Consider the following 26795-nt stretch of genomic DNA (forward strand, 5'->3'; position numbering starts at 1 on the left):
CCCTCACATCCACCACAAGCTCCAAACACGAATTATTGCACAAATGATACCATCTCAAAGGTTTGTTTACAAACCCAAATGATCATCATTCATGGTGGAACGGTATTTCGACTTCAAATAACTTCAAAAAAGATGGGCCCTTTATCTTAATATTATATTGTACAACATTTGGAGGCAATCACTACAATCAAGTAATATTTGTAACTTTCCATGATATTTTTGCAACTCTCAGCAGGTATTTTGACCCACTCTTCATGAGCAAACTGCTCCAGTTGTCTCAGATTTGAAGGATGCTTTCTCCAGACGGAATGTTTCAAATCCTTTCACAGATGTTCATGAGGATTTAGATCAGGGCTCATGGAAGGCCACTTCAGAATAGTGAAATGTTTTGCAACATCAAGTGTGGAAATTATTTTAATCTTTTTTTTTCTTTTTCTCACCAATGGTGTCCTGCTTGGTTGTTTCCCACGAAGTCCACTTTGGCTCTAACAACGGATGGTGAGTTCTGACACTGATGTACCTTAACCTAAGAGTTCACCTTTAATTTCTTTGGAGGTTGTTCTGGCATTTTTTTCTTGGAGTTCATATTGTCCATTTCTCCAATTTGTCATCAATTTTCCTCTTGCGGCAATGTCCAAGAAGGTTGGCTACAGACCCGTGGATCTTAAATTTCTGAATAATACTGCATGTGCAACTGTAGTCTTTACCATTAGTCATTTTTTTTAAGCCTTCACCATTATGTGGTGTATAGAATTTTCTTCCTAATTTCCTGAGACAACTATCTCCTTCACTTCCTCTGGTCCATGTTTAGTGTGGTACACACCATGTCACCAAACAGCAGCGACTCCCGTTTAAGAAGGGAGACTGACTGATTACAAGTATGAAGACACCTGTGATGCTAATTAGAGAACACACATTGGTAGACCATTTCTTTCAGGTATAATTATTTTTTTTAATGATCTTTTCCAGTAGTTCCGTACTTTTTGTCTAGTACTAATTCATGAGTTTGTTGTTGTTTAATAATTCTGTTGAATGACAATTTAAAAGCAGTCTGATTTTCATGTGTTAATTGTACATTTTCATTTATTATTACTTTTGTCACATTCAAGTTATTTCTGTGACCACTGTAAGTTTTTATTTCATTAAAAGAGGTACGAAACATTTTGCCCATGTGTGTAACTGTAGTTCCTGATAGCAGAGAGGGCTTTAATTGAAAATATTTTTGGTTTGTTTTTACAGTCTCGGAAATGAGTCAGCTGCTTCAGTGAATGCCTCTTTCACCATCTCTCGTCTTGGAAGGACTTGCTTCACAATTAAACGTAAGATGTAGTTTCAAGATATTTTGTTTCTATTTTATTTCGTTAATGTAAATGTTTAGCGTTATTGCGATAGTTTTCCATCAATCCAGCTATGTCAGCGATTTCGGCCGTGAAGCCACGTAACTGACCTCGGCCGTGAGTGCGCGTGCACGTGGGCCGACGTCAGGATACGAAGCGGAAATCAAGGCACTAAACCTGAGGACGCGTCTTTTATGTTGCCTCTTCGCTGTCATTTGTGTGCTGCATGCGTCCTTGAGTGAGAACAATTAAAGTAAACGATCGCGCAGCAGTCACATGCAGCATCGGCCCCGTCAGAAGGATGCCCTTAATAACTATTAGTGGAAACGCTGCGTTATTCGGTACAAACATATGCTTGAGTTTCTACTGAGACAAGCTAGCAGGCGCAAGAAGTCCACGTTTCCACGGCAACGAGACGCCAAACGATTCAGCGCATCAGTGCGAGGGCCTTTCAAAATGAATTCTAAGTAAGAAAACTAGACCAACAACTTGGCGTGGACTCTCCTGTGGTGATTTGAGGAGCAATTGCATGTTTTGTTTTGGTTTAGGTTTTTTTTTGCACTTCTGTTGGGATTAAAAAGAGACGTATAGCGTCATTATTCCAATTGATGCTAAATGAGCTCGACCTAGCGAACGTCGGAAAAGTTGATGTGCTGGGTTTTGTTTCCATCTCTACTAGAAATCCCAAAGATCTTAAGAGTACCGACGTTCAACCGGCGAAATCTGGCAAGTACATCAGTTGATACGAGTTTAGTGCACGTCAGGCCAGAACATCCCGTGCGTGTGTTACCTTCAAGGACACCCTTCATCCAGTGGAAAAATGCAGTTTCCACCTTAAATTACTTGATAGGTAGCAATATTTTCAATCAACTGTTTGTCATAAATTTGCATATGTGTATGTGTGTGTTTTAATGTCGCAGGTGGGAAAAAAGGATACCATGGAATAAAAGGCCAGATATCCCAAATCCCTGGACTGTCCCCAGTTATCAGCACAGTCAGTCAGGTGGCGAAGATTGGGAAAAGGGTTGGAGTTCTTGACACTGATTCGGAATACGTCAAGCTTGCAAAACAAGGGGGCCACAAGGGTACTGACATCTTGCTGAATTACACACTTTAGGATCATATACTAGTCTGTGTGCACTATATTGCCTTTGTTGGACTATTAAAGTTGTTTCAACTAATACTGCACTTTTGACCTACTAGCAACACGACAAGGACAAACAAGACACGACAAATGTGTCACTGTATTAATACATAATAGTGCTGTCAAAACGCTAATTTTCAAAAAACTAACCGCAAAATTTTCCATAATTAATCGCGATTAATCTTGTTTTTCAACTACCAATTATTTACAAAGCTTGGAACTGATATTTACTTGAGTAAAATCTTGGAATATGGAAAACATTTGAAAGTATATTTTGGTTCAAAGACTGTTCTAATAGATTTCTTTGAACCTTGAATATGATTCTTTTCCTGTAAAATACAATTGCTGAACAATACACCAAAGACGTACAACTAATATGGTATTTGAATTTGGCTTTGCAAAGTGCGCAAATTATTTTGAATTTCTCCAATGAGCCATCGAGCACCGTTTTAAAGTGAAACTACGTAAAAGTCTGTTTTAGCGACAGCAACTCTCTAAGTTTGGCTACAAAGACAATAGAATAGAGGGAAGCTATAACTCAAGTTATTTTTTTAATGCGTTATAAAATTCAAATTAATCTCCATAGTTAACGCTTTAACTTTGACAGCCCTAATAGATAGATAGATAGATATCGATGTTTTTTAGGCTGAGATGAATTTGGCTTTTTACACATATGCTTACATCCTCCTGTCTTTGCAGGACTTCTGTACTTTGATGAAGCATGTGCCAACAACAAGCCCGACTCATTCGACTCTGCAGATACACTCTTGGACGGTCCAATAGAAGCTCTTGGTAACCAAAGGTGCATGTTGACACTTAAAAATACTTTCAAGCACCATTAATGACCCTGTTCATTTTGGGTATGATCTTTTAATATCAATATCTTACTGTGTTTTTACCAATAGTGTCATTTGCACAAAAGAGAGGAAAAGCCCGAGAGCTTCCTCACAAAGGCCACTACCTCCTTTTTGGACAGACAATATGTCTGCATGGGAGCGGGATGATGGCAGCCCTCGCAAGGAGAAGGTAAATATCATTGCACACACCATTAAGTTACTAATATAGAATATCAATGAAGTAAATATACTAGTCCCAAATGTCTTGAGGTATGCTGACATTTCACATGATGTCATTTTTGAGGCAGTTGGATGACAAAAGATGGCCTGATCAAACTAATACATTTGCAATTGTCCATATTGACAAAGTCAAATCTCCATCAGATATCAAGCATATTTTTGAATTTTTTTTTTTATAAATAAGTGGTCGTGCCATGCTGATAAGACACCTGAAGTCAAAAGACAAATTATTTGAACATAAGCAGGTTCCACAAATAATTTTAAATGTGTGCATTTTTAATGAATCACACCATCCCTTTGTCCTCCTAAAAACAAGTAACATTTTCTCACTCTGTATTGATATTGTTTGCACCACAAAAGCTCGTGTTTCAACCGGGCTGTATTAAGTGTCTTTCTCCCTCTATAATATTGTCATGCATTTTACATTGACTAACAATCCCTGCACCCATGTAGAGACTAGGGAAAAAAACAAAGGATGGAGACGACCATGACCCAATACAATAAACAGTCCTTACAATGAGCTATTAAGACATTGTGACTTCATGTTTTGCAGAAAAAAGTTCCTGACAAACAGTTGGTGCAATGGCAGACGTCCAGTCCAGAAAATACAGGAAGCAAATTCAGGAGGACGTAAGTATTTTTTTTTTGCTCACAAGAGGGCGCTGTTGCACCGTAACAGTGAATTCATTGTTCCAAGAACAGAGCGGTGACAAAGACAGTGTGCCCCAGTGCTCAAAAATTCACATAATATGATGGTTCTAACTTCGTAATATATTTGTTCCCACAGTGTATCTATCAAGAAAACCTCTCCCGTCAACATGTCAAAGCTGTTGAGTTTTGGTTACGTCGACGAGGACAAAAAAACACCGGCAAGTGAGACTGAGTCAAATGCAACATAATCGCCTGACTCACTCACAATTTAAAGTCTTTTTAATAATGTAAAGGCATTTATTTTTTATCATGTTGCTTTTTCGTGTGCATCTGACTCACAGATTTAATAAAAAGACTTGAAACCAAACTGAAGTAATTTTGTGAAGGAAAAAAAAAACGCGCTGTAAATCTAAACTACAATAAACGCGCAGAGCAGGAGTGTCCAACTCATTTTTGTCACGGGCCACATTGTTAGTATATACAGTAGATTTCCAGTAGACAACATACAATTGTTCAACTATTGTTCAAGCTACTGTAAGAACGTAACAAGAAAATGCTTGCAATATCTCAACATTAATATTTATTACAAATGACAATTTGAAATTTTGATGGATTTTTAGCAAGCCCGGAAGATGCTTGATTTTACTTTTTTTTTTTTTTTCAGTAGATGTAACTGGTAGTAGCTTGTGGTAATTGGTTTCATTCGAGAGTGATCTGTGCAATCGCACTATTAACAGTCTGTAGCAATAGCAGCAACGAGTGGCAAGTAAAGAGTTTACACACACACACACAAAAAACAACAATTGGGTTTTAATAAGGAGCAAAATGGTGAAACAGCATAAGTTAGACTGTACAATGAAAGGTTGTCTATTTGAAAAAAAATCAGCCAGGAGGAGAAATGTATTACAATTATTTGATATATGAGGACATCAAACTGCCGGTATGACATTTTAGAAAAAGTACAAAAGATTTATGATAATCAGAATCTGCAAAAAAGAGGCACTAAACATGAGCAGGTTACATTTCTATGATGACACTGTCACTGACATGAAAAGACTAATCAGATCTTACACTTGCTCTCAATGGCTGAAAAACAAAACAGAGCATCTTCACTTTAAGCCAGAATAACAAAATCCCTAAACAGATTTGGAAAACGTGTTTTGATTACTGTTTGTGATGGACTGTATTGGACTAGGGATGGGCATAATAGTTAAGAATTATGTTGATTATAAGGAACTGATTTACACCTTGAAGCAGTGGAGACAAAAAAAATGTCTTAACTGAGGTACTAAGTACAAAGCGTTTATGATGGCATGCACATTAATATGAACAGTACTTTTTTTTTTTTTTTTCCCCCCTGTACATTTATGCTTAATTTTCCCCCAAATTAATCAAGGAAAACTAATCAAATACCCTTTCCTAGTTTTTATTAGACCAGTTTTATAGCACAGTAGTTCCTTCATTGTCCTATATAAGAAATGTAAACATGTATGAATGTGTTTAAATGTTCAAATCCTGCAAAATTTTTACCAAAGATGACATTCCAATAAAAAGTGACAGTCCAAGCAAGCGTTACAAACAGTACATGTGGCTTTTTAAGACATGTGAGCAGTTTCTCATAAAATTCCAATTTAAAATCTTGCTTCCAACCATTTTGACCACTTCAATCTTTTAATCATGTCTTCTTGGCCACGTTGTACAGTCGAGCGCATTATTTTCCCAGCTATTTTTATTTCCTCATGGAACCTCACTGGTTGAAAACAATTTTGTACTTCACCTAACATGCATAGCACTCAACAACAACTACTCAAGTGAACAAATGGAATGGACGAAAGCGGATCCCTGAATTCTAAATCATTTGCAAGAAATTCTTTCACATGTAACGCATAGACGATTTGGAGTTACTTGACAGTGTGCAGCCACATTTTGTGATGCGTAGATGCAAATTCTAAGTGTTAAAAAGGTGTTACTTATCTCATTGTGACTTTGTGCTGTCATGCATGTTAATTAGCCCTTGTCACTAAATACGATTATTTGGATGAGAGAATGATGACAACACAGACACTGACGCAGTATGATGAATTTTTAACGGTAAAACAGCGGAACCTTGGCACACAATGAAATATATAGTAAGACATGTCACTTCAAATCCTAACATTACTGTTAATGACTCATCATCATAATCATCAAGTGGCACCTAAAAACTAAACTTCAGGTGCCAACATTTGTTAAGAAATGACAAAACAGACATATTTACAATGTGGATGGCTGTTTGGGCTTATAGAAAAGTAGGCAGCGAGAGAAGAAAAAAAAAAATGATCAGACATAAGATGCTCATTTGTAATATACATCCTGGCTTTAAGCCTTATGTTTGCAACTTCGGATGCATGGAAGGGAATAAAGACTTTAGAGCTCAAATTTAAAATGATCAGAAAAAATATAAAATCAATGCCAGCCCCTCTGCAATATGACTGAATTTTTAAATAATTATTTCTTCACACAAGACTACTTGACCACTTCTCAGTACCAATACAACACAATGTTCCAAGATGCATCTTGGAATCTTCAACATTCACGCAGGGATTGGATTTACGTTTCGCCCAAGTTTAGTTGGGGAGTACAAACTGACATTATTGACCTGTTAACCCTAAATTTAAAATAATGCACATTATCTTGATCACATTAATAGTTTTGATCACAACCTTAAGTCACAGTGGAACCTCCAAATTTCGAAATCAACCAAAATGCATTAAAAGTTGCACATTAAAACTTGATCGGTTAATCAAGCTTTTATCATGGTGCAAGTTTCACTTGGGCTGGATTTTTGACATTTGACTTTTTTTCAAACTGACCCAAGCTGCAGACTTTAGGTTTGAGTGTTCACATCTGATGTGGAAACTTCACATTCATCCAGTTGAAGAACACACAGGGCTCGCTTTAATCTCGCGTCTAGCTCCCTTTCCTCTTCACAAGTTTAAGGCCAAAGTAGATGGAAAAAAAAAAAAAAAAACATTTTTGAAAAGGTCAGAGTTTGAAAAGCTAAAATTGAGCTCATCATCTATTAAGGAACAAGAGCCAGAGATGCAACTCAAGCTATGTTTACCTTTGTATTATAGACAGCCCAGAAAAGCGGGCCTTGGTCCTCCAACGTCATGTCATTGGTCCCTAAAAAAAAGTAACCGGTATCTCAATGCATGACATGAGACATGCTAGCTTCCAAGTCTGATGTGCATATTAAGTGGCCGGTAATCCAGATCTTAATAACGGGTGACTGCATGTGAAAAGGAGGCATAAGTACGGTTGGCTTCAAATCAGAATTAAGTGGTTCACAAAGTGCCCTGAGAAACAGCAAATCAGGAAAAAAAAAAAAATCTGCACTGGACAGTTTGACAAAGTGGTTGTGTCTGTGCTGTTTCAACAGTCCCCCGAACCCATCCCACTTCCACAGCCCAACAGCAGTTAGAAAACCAAAAGTGTAAACCCTATAAAATATAAGTTAACGAAAAATGCATAGGTACATATATGTGTTTGGTGTTAGGGCAAGGAACTAAATGAATTAAAAACTACGCTACAGATGACAATGACAGTGTGTGGTATGTATGTAGGCCCTCTTCGTTCCTGTACACTAAAAATCTTCAGGCCAGCCCCTGTGATGCAATCAAGTGCCGTCTGAAAGCAGATAAAAACGCATCATGGAAAAAATGTGGCTTTGAAAAGGCAAGCGAGACCTGGGGGACGGAGGCCCTTCGGCGGCCCGAATAGCAACGCCGAGCGGAAACGCGGCCGCCCCGTTGCGCGCCCTTTCAACAGTGCTCAAAGCAGCATAGGAACAAAAAGCACAGAGTGAGAATTGGCGCCACTCAGGAGGAAAGTAAGGCGATCCATCGGAGAGCGGCGATTGGGTGGGGGGCTAGAGGTCATTTACAGTGGTTTGAAGAGTACATAGAGGCAAAATGGCAGCTGTTAGAAGTCACAGTGAATATGCTGAACAAGGCAAAGAGGAAGCAAAAAGGGGGAATGTTGGTAGTAGTGGTGGCTTCGATTCAGTCTATAAGAAAGGGGCGGGGGGGCAATGTCATGAAAGGAGGCTGGATGGGCGAAGGACAACAATGTCTGTTCTCCTTACAGGCTGAAGGGCGCGGTAAGGAAGACGGCACCTTAAAAGCCCCACATTTGTCTGTCTTCCTCTGGTCCATGTTAAGTGTGGCACACCCGCATCTCCTCCTCCACCTCCCCTCACTGCAGCATCAGCTGCTTGAGGTTGTCATGCAGGATGGTGTCCTTAACGTCGCGGAAGACCAGGCGGATGTTCTCAGTGTTGATAGCGGTGGTGAAATGGTGGTATAAAGGCTTCTGCTGCTGCTCTCGCCGCTTTTTGCGAAAACACTCCACCAAGAAGGCCTGGACATCCGCCAGGCTTTTGGGGTCGCCCGAGAACTCGCCAAAGTAGTCTTTGATGGAGACCTGCTTCACCTTTTCCTCCAGCAGGTCCGTCTTGTTCAAGAACAAGATGATGGAGACGTTGTTGAACACTCGGTTGTTGACGATGGTCTCAAAGATGTTGAGGGATTCGCTCAGTCGATTGGTTTGCCTGTCTTCCATCAAAACCTGGAGATGCAAGCGTGCGTAATTGCGTATATGGTTATTGAGGCCGACGGTTATTGCGATGATCTTGCTGCGTCACAGGGGCGGGCATTTCATTTTGCGCGCAGTCCACAGCCCTATCCATTGGCGGTTTTACGGGGTGGCAGCTGCCACCTTTTCCTTCAGCAAATGTTTTGCCACCCCGTTGGCAATGAATCTTTCAATGTTTTCATGAACAGTAAAAATATCGATTAGGACTTGCGTGTTCATGCATCACACTTTTGATTGGAACAAACTCTTTTGACATGTGCGGATTGACCAAATGTGCCAGAAATAGTAGTAGAAGAAGAAGCCGGAGTGACTTCTGTGTCAACAAAACATCACTCTGTTCATTTCTCCTTTAAACGTTAGCTTTGTTTTGCGTATTTTTCCCGTTTGCGCTGTTATGTGGAGTTAACACTTCGTGATGGAGTTTCAAATGTACCAGTTCAGCCTTGTGCCCGCCATGACTTTTGCTAGCTCTGCTTCTGCTAGCTTCCGGGAATAACAGAAAAGCATATAATAACGTCACAGACATGCGCGGTAAAGACGGTTTGTTGCGAAATTTCGGAAAATACGCGTTTTCATGCGCGCTGATCGGATTATCAATCGACATGAACCACCCCTCTCGTTGAGGATAAAATCTTGATCGGAATGGGCTCGATCGGGTTAGAATATTCCGAATGGGGTGTGTACATGAAGCATTTTTATTCCGATCAGGTTTTTAATCTGAATAAATGTGTCCATGTAAACGTAGCCAGTATTGCCTGCAATTTCAGTTGCACCATCATGTATAAACATGTTTATGATTCTACAAAACAACAACTGTGACTGTTTTACAATTTCTGATGTCAAAAAGTGCAATTGGCATGCTGATTAGAGATTTTGGGGGATTTTTTTTTTTTTTTTCAAAATTAAACATTGCATTGTTTTCAGTGTCTCTATCTGAGACAACCTCAACACTTTTTGAAATAACGCTGATTAACATTCTCATGTTTTATGACATCTCTACTCGAAATATTTGCATACATCCCGCGGGAAAAAATAGCCAACAACAGCAATCGAGTAATTTAGAGACAAGTAGTGAGTGATCATGGTTTGCTAATCTCATTTTGCAAGAAATGATAGATGCTGACTTTACATGAGCAACAGCACATTTCATGCTCAGCTTCATTCGGTAATTTGGTATTGATTCAAAATGTGACCAAAGTGTGAAATGTTGGCCAATGGCTAATTAAGATTGATTTATTTTAGGTTACTGTTAGGAGTAAAATAAGCAGAAATGAAGACACACAGATAGACTCTTGATACATATATACACATATGGCGTCAAAAGCCAACATATACTGTACAGTTTGATGCAACATGTGACCCAGACTGGAGCCAAGTGTCAATCCATTATCTCAGTACACATATTTAGTGCTTATTTTTAGAAAATGGCGGGTTGATTCCATCCAGTTAGACATCAGGAAAAGGACTGAATGTTTTTGCTTAGATTTAACTTAACAGTAAACCAGGAACGGGCTGTAAATTAGCATGCATCCTGTAAATTAGCATGCATCCTTTGCCGTAGCCTTTTGTGTCGACTTTTTATGTGACTTGTTCTCTGAAACTGGGCAAAGCTGTGAGAATGCACCCTTGAATTTTAATGCCTCGTGGGATATTTCTGGTTCATTTGAGTTAAGATATATTGGAACCTCTGAATTGGGTTGTTGAACGTGAGTTCAACTGCAGTTCATCAGACCGTCTATTTTCTATCTGGATACCAACTCTCCCGTTCAGGGCTGCGGGGAGTTGGAGCCTAGCCCAGCTGACGAGAAACAGGCAGGAATGGATAAATGTGGCATTTGCATTCATTTCAAATGGGAAAGATGATTTGAGATACAAGTGGTTTGAGTTACGAGCGTGGTCAATTGAACTTATGTCTCAATGCACCGCAGTCATTTGTTTTTGTCTCTTAACAATAGTTAACTCCTTTTTAAACCCGACAGTTGATAATGACCAAGGTTAAAGATTTTGATGCTGAGCTTGACTCTGGAACATATTTCAAATTTTTTAAATTGGTTTCAAAATACACACAAATTGAAGTTTGACCAGCATCCCATAGTCAACAAAAGAACTGCGAAGATCACTCACCTGATCATATTCAGAGGAGGAGACAAGGAAAAGGATGGAAGTGACTGAGTCGAAGCATTCAAACCAGCGCCGCCGCTCTGAACGCTGACCACCTACATCCACCATTTTGAAAGGCACATTTTTAATCTCAAAGTCGTACTCGTGGATGCCCTTGGTGGGCTTTCGGGCCAAGAGGATGTCCTGCTGGCTGGGGAGGTAGTCCTGAAAGGAGAAAATGACATTTACATTTCCGTGTCCGTCAAGTTTCATCGGTGATGGGCAAGAATATTCCAAGGGAAATGATTGGAGAGCTGTGCAGTCTGGATAAAAGTGGTGCCTTCACTTCTTATATTACTTTGTTGATGTCCCCATTTAAAACTCAGCATTCCTAAAATACCACAGAGCATAAACAAATGACGGGCCTTAGGAGAGTGCGTGTGAGTATCATTGCATTCCAGACATCATTGGCACAGATCATACTGATGTGCAGTGTATTTATGTGAGCCACAATCCAATTAAACATTCAATTTTGCTTTCAAAACCCACTTTCAGTGCATCTCAACATCCGCTGGTCAAAATAAGTCGCCATTCTATTATGGAAACCGTGGTTGGAGCTTCTGATGAGCCCTCTCTCCACCTCCACCAGTAACCTGCGACAATGGGATATTTTGGATGGAGCCCATGGTTGTGATGCACCACATACCGGTAAGGGATTGTCTGCTCTGATCCACTGGATCGAAATCGAGTCTGATCCAGGCCAAAATGACTGGATTGGTATCAGATCGTTTTAGAGCTAGTCCGATCCAATCTATAAACCCAAACTATATCATAATCCTCGATTTTACTTTACGCGATTTGCTAGCAGGCGTCTACGTTTTCGTCACACTGCACTATAACTACTTCCTGCTTCCGTGACTAAGAATCATGGGAAATGTAGTTCTATTATACTGACGCAACCTACGTGTAGTTGCGCGGTGAACAAAAGCAAGTGTGACACGGGGCGCTGCCCACTATTTCATGTCCGGTCGGAACCTAGCATAAAAGTGCTAAATCTAACAAATGAACATACGGTACAATTATAATAAACTATTAAACACATGCTTTACAAAGAGAATGCACCTTATAACCCAGTGCATAGGGATGGATAATGATATGATTTTAACAATACTACTAGTTTGTTATATTAGTAAGGTACATCAACATGAATATTATTGTGAAGAAGCCACATACAGGTCAAAATAACCAAGTGGGCGTCTTCGAGTAAGGCCCATGTGGCAATGACTACATGACACCGGTGCGCGTATCAGTCTGAAATGTTCCCACACATTCATCACTTTGTCTTTTTTGACTCATTTTTTTTTCCCGATCCATCAACCACTTGCCAAGTCAACTTTTCAATATCTATGTGTGAGGCAAATATGAAAATGCAAAATGCCAATACAGCTCAGGTTTTATTTATTTATTTTGGATGCTCTGTATACATTTTCCATGCAGGGGGGTGAGAATAGTGCACGATTGTGCATTCGCATAGCTTAGAAGGAACATTGTGTGGTTAGCCACCCCTTTTCCACTGCTTCTTACTGATGTTTACATTTTTGCCATGGTATCGTTTCAGATCACTGAAACAAGTGAGTGCTTGCTGAAGTTATCATTTAAGTTCATGTTCAACTGGTCATAAATCAGAAACAGTTACCAACAAGAAACCTAAATTATTTGATGAGCCAGTGATGGGAGGGAGTGATTATTAATCAAAGATGAAGCAACATTTCCAAGTCAGCATCTTGAATTGCTGTTCTTTCTGACTAATTGTCTTTGTACATTTCCATCATGTGGTCTTGCTTTGACACAATGCAGCTTTTCTGGATTTCATTGCATGTGACATCCTATTTACAGTATTATTTTTAGCACCACCACATAATAGTTTCCAAGAAGGTGAAGTACAACTAGATGGTGACAGAATTAGTCAGAATCGCACAGTAGGGCAACATTATGCTTATCTATTTTGTGATACCAGGCGAGGCAGCAATTTTCCTTATATGTGACTTGCTGCTCAGTGTTTTTTAATTGAATATAGTACCACTTTTTACAGTTTTCTTGTTATGTTGAAATGTCACTACAGAACAATATGTGCAATGACTCATGCAATCACTAATGATTATGGTAAAATTAATGTAATTTAACAGACAATTGACCTATAACAACCTCAGAAATTATCGACAAAGAGTAATCAAGAAAGCTTAATCTTCTTTACTTGAGGTTATTTGTCACATGACCACAACCACACTTTGTGTACTTGACTTAAAAGCTAAAAGCATTTGTTATGCACTTCCATTTGGTTGATACAGATCACAAGTGCGTTTTTCTTCTAACATTATCATTCTATTTTTAAGGACGTGTGTCAGTGTATACTTAGGACTGCACTAGCAAGTGGCATTCATTTGAGAGACTTTCGAGACTTACCGACTGGCCGAGCTTTTCCAAATTGTCCAGGAAATACCTGACCGACTCCCCCTGGGACGGAGGGAAAAAGAGTGGGCGTGAATAAGCAATTGTCTTTCCTGAACATCTTCACAATTTCCCAATGATTTTATATTTCCAATTTTAGCCTGTGCTGAGGGCTCAAATACTGTGAATTTGAACATGATCCAATTAATCATACATGAAAAAAAAAGCAATTAGCGGCAATACCAATTGTGGTTTTCATGTTAGCAACATTATTATGTCCTGCACGGTGGAGGGAAGAGGGGGATTTGCAGCGATGAGTCCCAACTAGGAACAGCTAAGGAGTTAGCTGGTGGTGCTCATAATGTTAGCAGCAACAAAGTTCACAAGGCTCCAACAGGGCACAACATGCTGAGCGGACCTTTTTTAAAAATAAATAAATAAATAAATAAATAAATAATGATATGCCATATGAATAAAACGTAAATTTGGGCAAGTTACCAATTGGAATTCTCTGCGACGGTCATAGGCATTCTGGATTCCCTGGTCAGTCCAGAGGGCCCGAATCGATGGCAGGTAATGCTGAAAAACTTTGGGTTGCACCATACCATGGCCGTGGGCCATCATAGACCGGGTGTCAAACGCCATCAACATATCCCCATGACGCTGATTGGACAAGTTGCCCCATGGGATGTGAAGCTTCTCTCGAGCATCCACTAAGACTCGAATACCTGGAATGAGAAAACACTTGACTAATTCTTAAGATGAAATTTAGCATCGCGTCCAATGACAAGTACTGTAGCAAAAATCAGCGTATAACTGATGCCCATTAAAAATGCACTGGGAAAAAAAAAAACGTACAGTGTAACTTGTTCTCGCACTGCATAACCATCATTTGCTCCGTGCATAACACAATGCTGCAAACTGAAAACTATTTGTATCCTTCTGTGGCTAGGGAAGCTGCATTAAGTATGTGGAAGTTCTGCCTCCACATCCGCAATCAGCCTATCACAAATGACTGACATGCAGCCTAAAAGAAGATAGAAGAAAATAGTTGCGTTTCAGAGTACGAAAGTCCTGTTTGTTAACAACAGCATATGGATGTAAATCCTTAGCAATAAAAGTAGCGTATACTGAATTAGTTTCACCCTAAGAGTAGTTTTGAAAATAATTTTTCTAGTGTTCAATGGTTATCGGCAACAAAAAGTTCACAAGGCTCCAACAAGGCACAACAAACTAAAAACTGTGCGAGGTTGATATATTTATTTATTATTATTCAAATGTCTCCTTTAAATGTGGTATCTGTGTGTCAGCAGTGAATCAGACAACTTAGTGCAAAAAGAGATACTACCAAATTCATGATGGAGACTGACATTAAGTTTCCTATTATTTGGTGTAAACATCATCAACTGTGTCATTTCCCCTTCACGCTGAGCGGGCCTTTCCACCCTCTCAAATAACACTTCTCTATTTGCTCTTTTTCACAGTTAAGTAAGTTACTTTTACCAAACAACTGACTGTGTAAATGGGAAGAAATGTAACTGTCAATTATGTGCCTTGAGCTTCCAACCTATTGAAATTCACTTCTAGAACAATTTTGCAGAATTTCCTTAATTTTAACCTTTTGTCAAGAACATTATAGCGGGACCCGTTACCGTAGTATATTTTATTATACTGTATATTACCGAGTATTTAACATTAAAACATAAATAAATAACCGTGGACTAACCAACGGACAATGTGCGCACTGATGAATCAAAACGCATCCTCTGGTCAAATGATTTGAAAATGGCAGATCAACGGCAAGTGGCCAGATGTTACCTCGTCCGATTTCATGAAAGAAACTGAAGACAGACAAAATGATGTTGATGACGATGAGGTGCCACTGCCACGTGTAGTGGCAGGTGGCGTTTTTTCATTTTTGAAATGGGCGGATGTCACCTACACTGTAACATGTGTGCATATTTATCTTAGAATCATATAGTGTATCATAGATCTTTGTTGTTTATTGTAATAAATATGAATTGCTTTTGATTGTTGACAAATATATTAGAAAAGCACCTTGAAAAAAGAATTTCATCTTTGCAATAATATTGAGGTTTTGGAGTGGGGGGTTAATCGGCGATTAGATTATTTTTCAAAACGTAACGCCCCCTTCCTTTTTTGTTTGTTCTGCATGCAATACGTTTTTTTAACTGATGATATGAATGCAATAACTGATTTACAACGGTTCCATCTTTATCTAAGAATCGATTATTTATCCCACCCCTAATGATGAGCTACACCACTCAAAGTCAGTAGTCCAGTTGTAGATTAATGTCCATGTTGACGTGTGGTGATAGTTTCAGTAAACATACGTCATTGTGTTAATGATGATGTCATGTTATCTGTCCGCATGGATAGGTTTTACGACACCCATCGTCACGTACAAATCACGTATAACATAACAGAGATAGAGGACACCGTTTTATTGTGGAGATCTTCAATTGCACGGGCTCAGGTCACGACAGGTTCCCCCCACCCCGAACCCACCGAGGAGACGAACACAAATAACATGGGCGTTTCTTGCTAGCTCGTCCAGCAAAGCCGAGAACAGAGAGTGGCCCCGGTCATCTCAACGTGCAGTTAGCATAGCTTCCAACTTCACCATCTGTGTTTACACGCGAAATCGACTACAACGTGTGGCAAACAGACCAACAACAACTCGGGAGAGGTCAAATGTATTGGCGTAGTCTTACCTTTAATAACATTGCTATAAATAGTGGCTCTGAATTCTTCTTTGGCCCTCTGATCGAAGTCCTGCCCATGAATAATGCGCATCTGCTTAAGGAAAGTAGACTTGCCGCTCTCGCCTGCTCCAAGTAAGAGGATTTTAACTAGCCTTTTAACGTATGTCTTATCTCGAATAAGACACTTATCGATCTCTTTAGATTTCCGCAGCTGCTCTGCCTCGCCGCTGGTGAGGAGACAGTTTGGGAAACAGACAGATAAAACAGAGCGGGACGGCAGAAAGTCCGCCATCTTTGAAACAACTTCATCGATGCACACAACGAGGAAGACTGAGCGCAGCCAAAGCGACTGCCACTGCTGCATTCAGCGCCATCGGAATCCCCATACTCACCCACAAACCTTCAATGTAACTAGGATTTTTTAATGCCACTTATGCTTTGGATTTTTTTGTCTGTTTTACTTCCATATAAAATCCACAAAAATAAAATCATATGACAAAAACTGAGTTACCGTACTCTTAATTCAGGGATTCTCAACTGGTGGGTCACGAATACTTAGTAAAAGAAAAAAAAACATGTATTCAGATTTTATTTCAGAACAGACTTGAGATGTATCAACAGCATCAAGAAACTTGTGCTCTATCTAGCACTAGTGACTGTAAAAAAAAATACAGTGTAATAGATATAATAATATAATAAATACAGCCTTTGTCTGGCGGACGTCATAGCAATATGCTTTTGGCGTTATGTCAAACTAATTTGAAACTGCGTTTAAAATGTAACATACTGTGCATGTATTTTCAACGGGTATTTTTTTTACATAAAAAATTATTTATTGTTCTTAACTTCTATATAATGGGTCGCAACAATGGGAAGATGTGGGGTGAACCATGAATTTGGTAAAGTAAGTAACAATCAGCCGGACCATGACCACAATCCACCAAATAATTCATCTGTCATGTAATATCAAGGACAAAATATTGTGTTACTGTAATTGGCTTCATGCATTACGTCTGACATGGAAGATTTAAGAGACATGAAAAGCACCCCTGGTCTTTTTAGATTGCACCACCATTTTTGGTTCTAATTTTAACGATAACGTTCGTTAATGAGTGTTTTGTGGCATACATCTCTATACATAGCCACCAAAAAAAGACTCACATCAGGTTTCTCTTGGTGTCTACACATTTCATAGAAGACCTGTTGCGACAGGCTGGAGGGATGAAGAGGCTTTCTGCGGTTAATTGGTGGCTAAATCCTCCCTTCCCTTCTGCCTAACAATCGCCACGCAGGACCAGTGTGTTAACGTCTACTACATGCATACACTTAAAGGCAACTTTCCTAATTATTGTTGTTCATTATTGTTCCTCATTGTTTTCAAGGAACGTGTTTTTCTTCAACGACAAATATGACAATCAGAACAGCCCGTCCAGACCGAGTACAGCATTTTCGACGTCTGCATTGTCTCAAAAAGGTAAGTGTTTGGCATAATTAATTTAATCAATTGTATGGTGCGTTGGTGCTTATTTAGCGTATAAAATGTGCTTTTTTTTCTCCAAAGTCATTGTTTTTATTTCATTATTTTTAATGTTTTTATTTCATTATTTTCAATAATTTAACAAAATTACTATGAATCTACAAAACAACAAATTAACTTCATAGTGAATGAACCAATAAAATATTAAATAGCCTTCACTGTATTAATCCAGAACTCAGATGTGAAATATTTTCCAGTCGTGCCTCAAAATAAGAGATCCCTTTTTTTTGTCGAAATATATTTGTGGTTGTGCTCTGAAATATTACCTTTATATGAAATGGTGTCATTTACAGTTGGATGCCATTGTGGTTGAGATGCAGGACCCGAAAAGTGGTCTTAAAGGCTCCGAACAGAAACTCAACGTCACCACCATTCCACATGTCATTGCTGGTAAGACACCAAAAGTCCAATCTTAATAAAAAACCTTTGAAAACACGTCTAAATGTGGCATAAAAACCCTCGTGTTATTGTTGTAGTCTTTTCTTGTCAGTATAATTTTCGTCTCATAAAATTATATTGACAAAATGAAAAGGTGTTACATAGAATTGAATACAAAATACAACGAAATGAAAGAACTATTATTGGGCAGCATAACCTATAGAGTGACATATCTATGAATTAATAGACAGCTGCAGGGCCTGTTTGATCATCATCAACATTTGCGTTCACATCTGTCGAAGAAGTGGAAAAATCTTTTAATAACTGCAATTATGGGGGAATAAAATATGTGATCTACCTTTCATGTATTCTAAGATGAGAGTGAGCACAAGCTGTCACGACTGTCCAAGCTCCTAGCACAGGCTATATAAGGAAGGCCTCAATTGGATGAGATCTAGACACTTCTTTAGAAGCCAAACTGGGATTTTAATCTGGCCAAAGATCAGGGGGGAAAAGGTCAACCTCGTCACACGTCACAGCCACACATTGTTATCCAAAAAGAATGGATTTAGTCCCTCCTATCGATAAAACAATTTTAACACGCAACAAAGTAAAAACGTTCGCTTTCTGTATTTTTGCATTATTGCTGCATTCTAGCTATACAGTACACCTTCCCCACTGCTCGTGAGCCAGTTCTTAGGTTTTAAGTGTACCTTCTCCAAACTGCATTTTCAGTTCCGCCTTTCTTGGGAATTTTGTATCAATCGATTTGAGATTTCATTAATGTTCAAGATAAGCCAGACCACACAATAAGCAATTTTCATTTATTATTATTATTCATTTAATTATTCATTTATCTTCAGTTCTTGTTTGGCATTATTTTCAGTATTATTTTCTTCTTCGCCAATTCAGCTGCATTTTATGACTCAACTTTTTTCCGACAAAGACTGTGTTTCTCTGAGTTCAGTCTATTTGCTGTTTGTTTCGTATTTTGGCTATTAACTGTCTCCACACAGGTACAGACATCATTGCCTGGATTGCAAACAAGATGAAGATCACCGTAGAAGGTGCTTGTAATGAAAAGACTGTCGGTAGCCCTTTGCAATTCCACCTGGCAGTTTTACCTGAAGGAAAGGTGCACCAAAGTAAATTTGATGCTGCACTTGAACCATTTGGAGTATCAGCATAGTTTTGGTCTCTTTTTGAAGATAACACTTTGAATTTTTCTTCTCATCTGTCAGAATCTTTTTAAGTGCTACTGGCACCGAATTATGGACGTTTGAATACATAGAAGGCCGTGGGTCGTCCGTGGGTCGGCCTTCTTTTATGCATTCAAACTTCCACAATTCAGTGCCAGTTGCACTTAAAAAGATTCTGACAGTTGAGGATATGCCGATACTCCAAATGGTTCAAATACAGCATCAAATTTACTTTGGTACACCTTTAGTTCAGGTAAAACTGCCAGGTGGAATTGCAAAGGGTTTTTAAAAAAAAAGGGTTGCCATATCCACCTCACATCGATATTTGTCACCCCGCTGTTTGTCTTGTAGAAGCCCAGGCCTTTGGCACCATGTTAGTGGCCTATGGTTACATCTATGCTCTGCAGAACCACAAGAAGCTGGTCATGTGCAATGACAGCAGTCTTTACCGGTTCCAGGTAAACATGCGGCTCAAGATACTCGACCAAGTTGCTCATGTTCAAAATCCTTGTCAGTTGACAAATGGACACAAAAAGAGATTGGAGTGCACTGAGGTTGGTGTGCTTGTAAAACAGTATGTGGGTGGAAATGTAGACTGGGTTTATTGTTTTCCAACATGAAGGAATAAGCAAGCATGCCGAAATAGGCCATTAGGAAATACTTTAATGAATGAAACCGGTCGAATTGAAGAGGAGCGTTTTATTACCCGGCTTTGTTCAGCATTGGTGTCAGTGCTGAGAGTATTGCCCCGCAGGCTAAAATTGATTCATAGCGAGGACAATTCCAATTTAGAGGTGCCCAATGAGCCTCTGCCAGCCTAACATTCGCTGCTCCATTTATGATATTTGGAAATGTGTTATGGTTCGTGGAGTATTTGTATGTTGTCTAAAAAAAATACATACAGGTAGTGTGTATTTTTCAGTTATCGTTCGCTAATTTAACAGACATAAAGCTGTTAAAATGCGTCCACCTGTTGCCGGTTCAGCTCTATCTGTTCTGTTAGGATGACCCCCATTCTGCAAAGCTGCGTCAAATCATTTTCTTCTTCTTCTCAATACCAGCCATTGTGCCATGTTATCAAAGCGGCAACAACAACAGTCAAAAATAAATTTTTTTACTTTTTACTTTTGTACTTCAGTACATTTATCTTTTAAATAAGTACATGAGTTGAATCAGTCCTCCTACTTTTACCAGACAGGCATCTGTACCGCTATGTAAGTACAGCGCAAGAGTACATTTGCTCCAAATGTCTTTAACCCGTCGCCAGTCGGCTTGAACCAGTTTGAGCATAGCTAAATAAGATGAACGGAAATAAGAGCCAAAGTTGGCTAAAGTTAAAATAATTACACCCATTACATGTATACAAGCGACTTCTAATGTATGCAACCGAGCATGTCAACATACTGACTGACAGCCATCTCATTTGATTCTCAATGCTTACCATTCTAGACTCCATACTTTTGGCCTACGCAGAAATGGGTTGCAGATGACACTGACTACGGTGGGTGAACTCTGTACTTTACATTGAAAATATTCAGTAGCTCATTGAGTGGCTTGACTTAAGTAACCGAAATACAACTACCTGATGTTACCTATATGTTCTAATCCAGATCAATACAAGCAGTTGTTGAAAATATGTTCTCATTATTTCTCGGCTTTTAGCCATTTACCTGGCAAAGAGAAACATCCGCAAGAAAGGCATGTTGGAACCCTATGAACAGGTACCGAAAGCAACTTTATTATATAAGTGCACTGATTCCAATAATTACAAAGTGGCCACTTGGATTTAAGGACAAACTGTAACCAAGTGACACAACTCAGCTTCTGGTCTGTTGTTCTTGACTTTGTTATTATTGTAATGGGTCACTACACAGAGGTGACTTTTTTAACTCCTGCATCCATTTTCAAAACAGGCACATTATAACCGCTTGCATCAATGGCTATACCACAAGTGGGACTTTATCGTGATGCAGGCCACTGAGCAATACAAGTATGTGATTCCATCTTCCAACTTATTTTCACTGTTTGGTTCAATTTGTTCAAAGACAAATATGAACCCTATTTTCATGATATTTTTAAATCAGAGACGCACGTCAGCTTTTCTAGATTTTTTTTTCTCTAATTCCTAATCTGCTCTTTGTTTCTCGAGCACATCAGGTTTTAATTAAAAAACATGAATGTAATATAATGGTGTATTCAGTAATATTTATGAATTAAGGGTTATTAGGGTCTTCAACAGGCGGAATGTTTTTTCTGAAACGTCATAGCTGTAAATTACAACGCATGGTAAAAATTCATATTGTGCAAGCTTTTAATGGTCAAACTCAAAACCCCAAAATGAAAAGATCTGAAAAACCTGATGTGCTCGAAAAAAAGTTATTACATTTTTCATATCAGTGTCCAAAATACATTTAGAAACACTTAAAACATCTCTGATTAATATTTGCCGTTGACCAGTGTTATCAACTATTGACGGCCTGTGTGGCCACTGTAACACTGCCACCTGTTTGTTTTATATATGTTAGGGCTGGTAGAGAGAGAAAGAAGCCAGATCGGGTTGTGTTTGATTGCCAGGAAAGAGCTTACTGGATCGTGAACAGGCCACCGGTCAGTGTCTATATGTGTGTTTTGTATAAAAAAAATTAAAAAAAAACAGCATGAGTGACAGATCATTTTACAGAAAGCTTTTTTTTTTTTTTTTTTTGACAAATGTTTTCCAATCGATGTGTCCAGCGTCGTACTCATAGTGCTTTGGATGTTGGGCCGGACCGCCTTATTGATCCCAACACAGATGAGGTAACAGGTCAGTTTTCACTCACTCACTCACTCACTCACTCACTCACTCACTCACTCACTCACTCACTTTCGAGTTTACAGTTAATTGCAAAAATGCGGAAAAAAAAGACTTGTGTGTTTTCCTCCATTACTGTTGCTAACGCATTTTCACACAAGTGACCCTTTTCTGCTCACACTAATTCATTCACTTTGTTTTGTCCCTCTCTTTTCTTCCAGGTTTCCTTTCATAATGATGACGGGTGTGAGAGTTTTCTGTGTTAACTATACAGTTGTGTGAATTCCCATCTATGTAAATACCAGATCACATAGGGAAATGCAGTCAATAGAATTCCATGCCTGTCAACCCCGGGGTGTTCTGAATCTTACGGGAGTTGTAATTTGCCCTTACATATCTGTATATAATCTTACACATTATATATGATTTTTTAATGGCTGCTGTCACGTGAATGGAAATCTGCGATGTGCAGAGTACATGTTTGAAAAGGTGTTTCCACCTGTACAAATGACGCCGAAAGTGTACAACTTGAGAAGTATGGAATTCCAAATCATTCTTCTTAAATGTTCTTACAGTAGTTTAGTGATCACAAAATGTGTTATTGCTCAACACCCTGCATCAGTTAGTTGTCTGTGTACCAATTCAAGTCACGTTTTCCCTTTGTCATATAACAAATGAATTTGTCTTTCAGAAAATCACATTTGACCAATACAGACGCATGGTAAGTATTAAGCTGTGGGTATTTACAAAAAAAAAAATAAGAAAAATGCCGTTATATTCTGTCCCAAGAGATCATTGAAGACAAACCCTCATTTTCAGTGATGTCAAAAGGAATTAGGACATAAAAAAACAAACAATAGAGCAAATGTTATTATAAACAGATTCAAAAGCTAAATATTTCTCAGTCATTTTACTGTATTGAAATGGTACATGGTGACAGTTGTGTTGAGTTTGAGTGTCTCTTGAAGAGTATTCCAGTATCACTTGTCTGCGGATAACAGATCACTTCATATCCTGAAGTTTTGTGTCTACATTATAATTGTACAAACGCTAAATTCAATTTTGTCTTTTATTCTAGAATATGTTCTACCAACAAGCCATCATGAGGTCAAAAGTCAAATCTAGTGTGTCGCTTGGAGCGTAAGTTCTTGAAGAATTAATTATACTTGGATATTTCAAGTTTTAATTACCTACCACCATTAACATCATCAGGGGACAGATTAGTTTATCCTCACAATAGAACGGGTACCATAATATTTTAAATTGGATCAGTTTAGAAACATCTATACAAAATATACTTTTGTAAATGTACATTTTACTCATCTCCTAATAATTTGTCTTAACAGATTGGTCAAGTACATTACAACCTACAAAAACCATGATCCCTTTCTGGCACCCTGCTTACCCAGCAACCCCTGGCAGACTGACAATGACTCATATTGGAATCTCAATATGAGAAGGTGAGAGCATCACAGCATATCTTATGTGATACATGCTACATTATGTAAAAAAAAAAAAAAAAAAAAAAAAAAAAAAAAAAAAGGGTATAAGGCACGTTTTTGCAAACAGGGTTGATGTACCGACAAAAATGCGAGTGGAGCGTTGGTCCTTCAGCTTGTTTGAGTTACTGACTGATCTGCGAGGCAGGGACGACTTCAAGATCTTCCTCAAGAAAGAGTTTAGCGGTATGTTATTACGGACCATTTCCTTAACCCTTTCATGCATAGTGGTCACTAAGTGGACAGCTATTTAAAAGTTGCTTTCGCCTATATTACCGGTAATTAATCTACATTTTTAAAAATATGTTTAACCCTTTCATGCATTCATTATGATTTAATGTTATTATTAAAAATATAATTATATTTTTTAGTTTAATTAATATAGGCGAAAGCAACTTTTAAATAGCTGTCCAGTGTCCACTGTAGTGACCACTTTGCATGAAAGGGTTAATATTGGTTTATGTGAGTGTTTTCCAGTTACTTGATGACTCCTCATTCGCAGTGGTTTCTATGGAGCACTTTTGCTAGCATTTTAATACTTTATTAAATTGTATATTGTAATAGTGGATTATATTAATTCTGCTTATTCTAGGAGAGAATTTAGCCTTCTGGGAAGCAGCCGAGGAGCTGAAGTGGGGAACTGCAGCTTCCATGTCAAGTAAAGCTGAGACCATCTTCAAGTAAGCCAAAAAAAAAAAACCACACATTTTGGAAGACATGAGAATATATTGAAGTCACATGCCAAGCAAGTTTAAGAAAAATGGAAAAAGTTTGTTCTGATAGGACTGTAAAACTTCCTAATGAGTTTCAAATTAATACTCCAGCAATTAAATTGTTTAAAAACAAATGTGAGAAACGTAGATTACTCTAAAGTGAAAATAAATGTCTTCTAAATTTGAGTGATTAAAAAAAAATCTCCAACTACCGGTATATCAAATTAGGCTTAAAAATTGTGAAAAATCAAGCCTTTTTCTCTGCTCTCAAACACTGTGGGCATGCATGTGCTGAAACCGTAATCCTCAACTGTCAATCAAATACAGTCACGTCTAGCACCTTTCTCATGTCTACCCATCGCAACATGTCAGAGCCATAAAAATATATCTGAAAGCCTCGGTGGCTGGACTATATCCCAACATGTCATCGCAGGGATTTTTGTGCTCATGCAGTTCTCAGTGCATTTATTTGGGAAACGCCCTTTTTAAAATGTGCCACGCTGCCCCGGCTTGCTCGGATCTGAGAAAATACCAAAACTTAAGTCTCGCCCTCCCCTGCGCAGATTTACACCAAAGAAAAATGATCAGTCGCTTTTTCATTGATTGCCAATTGGGAATGGAAAGACCTAATAACCCACAGATTCATCACTGAAGTGGCATTTTCATCTGGATTATTATATTTCAGGACCTTTCTGGCCCCCGGCGCTCCCCGCTGGATCAACATTGATGGCAGGACTATGGGTCTGACTGTGAAAGGCCTGGACCATCCTCACCGCTATGTGCTGGAGGCTGCGCAGACACACGTCTTCTTGCTCATGAAAAAGGTGACCACATCGTTTGTGTCCTTATGGCTGCATGTAGTGTTCCAAATACAATGCACTTTTGTTAAGCGTTCATCATGCATTGAGATATTTGACTTGTAATGTTTTTTAAAATTTTTCAAAACAAATTTTCGATTGCACGTAACCATACCTATGCACATGTCAGAGCAGCATTGCACTTGTGAACCTGAATGCATTAAAGTCTATTGCAAATGAATAGAAAAAATATCACAAATGATGTTACTGTTTGTTGCATGCTCACTGCTTACCACTCTTCAGACGTGTAGCCAATTTTTGCAACATGCAAGTCCAAAAATTTGACACATTAAACACATCTCTACGTAATGCAATGCAGTTGTACCACTTCTACCAACCGACACAATAAACTCCAATATATATTTTTTGTCTTGGATGTCATTAGTTTTTTGGTTTTCTTTGTCACGGGCCACTTATCTCATGCGCTATCTTTCATATAGGACACTTTTTTCCGTTATCTCAAGTCACCAGTGTACAAGGACATCCAGAAGAAGGCATTGAACCCGGAGCTTCATAACTTCAGGTTAGTGAATGGAGTAACCACATTGTGTAGCATTAATAATAATATAATAGAATAATAAAGTCAGTTACATTTGGTTACAATAATCCTGTTTCTATTTCAATGTAGTCCAGCCCAGTTAGATCAAAATGCTCAGAACCGAAGCCCAGGTATCCATCCCATCATCCTTTGGAAGCAAGAAGAGGAGGAAAAGGCAAAAGCTGCTGCTGCCTCTGCCCCCGTCGACGTCAAGGCCATGATGAGTAAAATCGACAGAAAGAAATAAACAAAAAAAAATACTTTTGTGTTGGCAAATGGTGTACTAGCACACTGAGTACATAAATAATTTCTTTTAAGTAATTGTGACATTTTTTGTAATTGCACTAGTTGCCTATTTAGTGGAACCTGCAGGTTCAGCAGCAACAAATCCATTTGGTGTTGTTGAGATTAATTACACTACAAAATATACAGGTAGTCCCAAAATTATTATTCATATCCTGGCTAAATTTGAGTCAACAAACTACTTTGTTTGGTGAATATCTACAATGGGAAAAGTGGCAAAATACTGCATTAAGAGATATTCATTTAAAAAAAAAAACCTACTTATCAGGTTTAACATATTGAACCCCCGTCGCAAAAATGAGTAATTAAAAAAAAAAAACAATGAAAATGGCAAATATTTGTATTTAAGATCTGGATTCCTTATTTAAAACACTAATCAAAATTGTGTCCGGTATGAATAGTTCTGTGCTTATCTTGTGATGGTAGACAGTATCCTACGTTGGAACACTGTGAAATTGCCATCAAAATGTTATCAATTGTCCGTCTTGATGCTTAAAGATACAATATATATATTCTTTACAGTGCAATACAGTCAAATTGCAATATATGTTCAGTTTTGTGGTGCATTGAAGCTCCAAAATTGTAAAAATTGTATAAAACTTGATCTCTATCGGTGAAGTAGAGGAAAAAGACCACCGTCCTGTTTATATTTGTATGAATGTATTAGAAACGCCAACATTAAATATAACACATTGTCATTCCATTTGGTGTCAATTTTATTTAGTATACAGTCCTGCCTCATTTTGCTGTGGACATATGTGATGATCTGCTTAGTTGAATGTTGAGCTCCTTAGACAGCTTCCCCCATCAGTGAATTGACACTGAGCTGAGCAAAGCACTTAGTGTATGCAAGCAGTAAGTAC

The 26795-nt window shown here is 38.5% G+C and overlaps 3 protein-coding genes across 3 annotated transcripts; 2 read left to right on the top strand and 1 right to left on the bottom strand.

Moving 5' to 3' along the window:
* Positions 1-1525: 1525 nt before the first annotated feature.
* Positions 1526-4575, top strand: LOC147134743 (uncharacterized protein C7orf57-like). The gene is made up of 7 exons (XM_086055885.1): positions 1526-1804; positions 2017-2063; positions 2258-2422; positions 3181-3283; positions 3387-3507; positions 4111-4187; positions 4345-4575. Exons 1-7 carry the CDS (start codon positions 1689-1691, stop codon positions 4454-4456), a joined length of 741 nt encoding a protein of 246 aa, XP_085912011.1. The 5' UTR covers positions 1526-1688; the 3' UTR covers positions 4457-4575.
* Positions 4576-4998: 423 nt separating this feature from the next.
* On the bottom strand, positions 4999-16496 carry gna13b (guanine nucleotide binding protein (G protein), alpha 13b). Its single transcript, XM_086055956.1, has 5 exons — positions 16127-16496; positions 13890-14119; positions 13407-13457; positions 10968-11168; positions 4999-8816 (listed from the first exon to the last, which is right to left on the bottom strand). Exons 1-5 carry the CDS (start codon positions 16479-16481, stop codon positions 8445-8447), a joined length of 1209 nt encoding a protein of 402 aa, XP_085912082.1. The 5' UTR covers positions 16482-16496; the 3' UTR covers positions 4999-8444.
* Positions 16497-17266: 770 nt separating this feature from the next.
* rgs9a (regulator of G protein signaling 9a) lies at positions 17267-26635 on the top strand. The gene is made up of 18 exons (XM_086054910.1): positions 17267-17414; positions 17500-17591; positions 17948-18044; positions 19049-19099; positions 19583-19689; positions 20681-20732; positions 20894-20952; positions 21145-21221; positions 21757-21838; positions 21965-22027; positions 22714-22743; positions 23101-23162; positions 23369-23482; positions 23592-23707; positions 24114-24201; positions 24920-25058; positions 25532-25614; positions 25720-26635. The coding sequence occupies exons 2-18, from the start codon at positions 17526-17528 to the stop codon at positions 25874-25876; spliced, it is 1443 nt and encodes a 480-aa protein (XP_085911036.1). The 5' UTR covers positions 17267-17414; positions 17500-17525; the 3' UTR covers positions 25877-26635.
* Positions 26636-26795: the final 160 nt, after the last annotated feature.

This window comes from Filicampus tigris, chromosome 16, assembly GCF_054856515.1.
Source record: "Filicampus tigris isolate MCC_2025a chromosome 16, RoL_Ftig_1.0, whole genome shotgun sequence".
NCBI classification, from domain to species: domain Eukaryota; kingdom Metazoa; phylum Chordata; class Actinopteri; order Syngnathiformes; family Syngnathidae; genus Filicampus; species Filicampus tigris.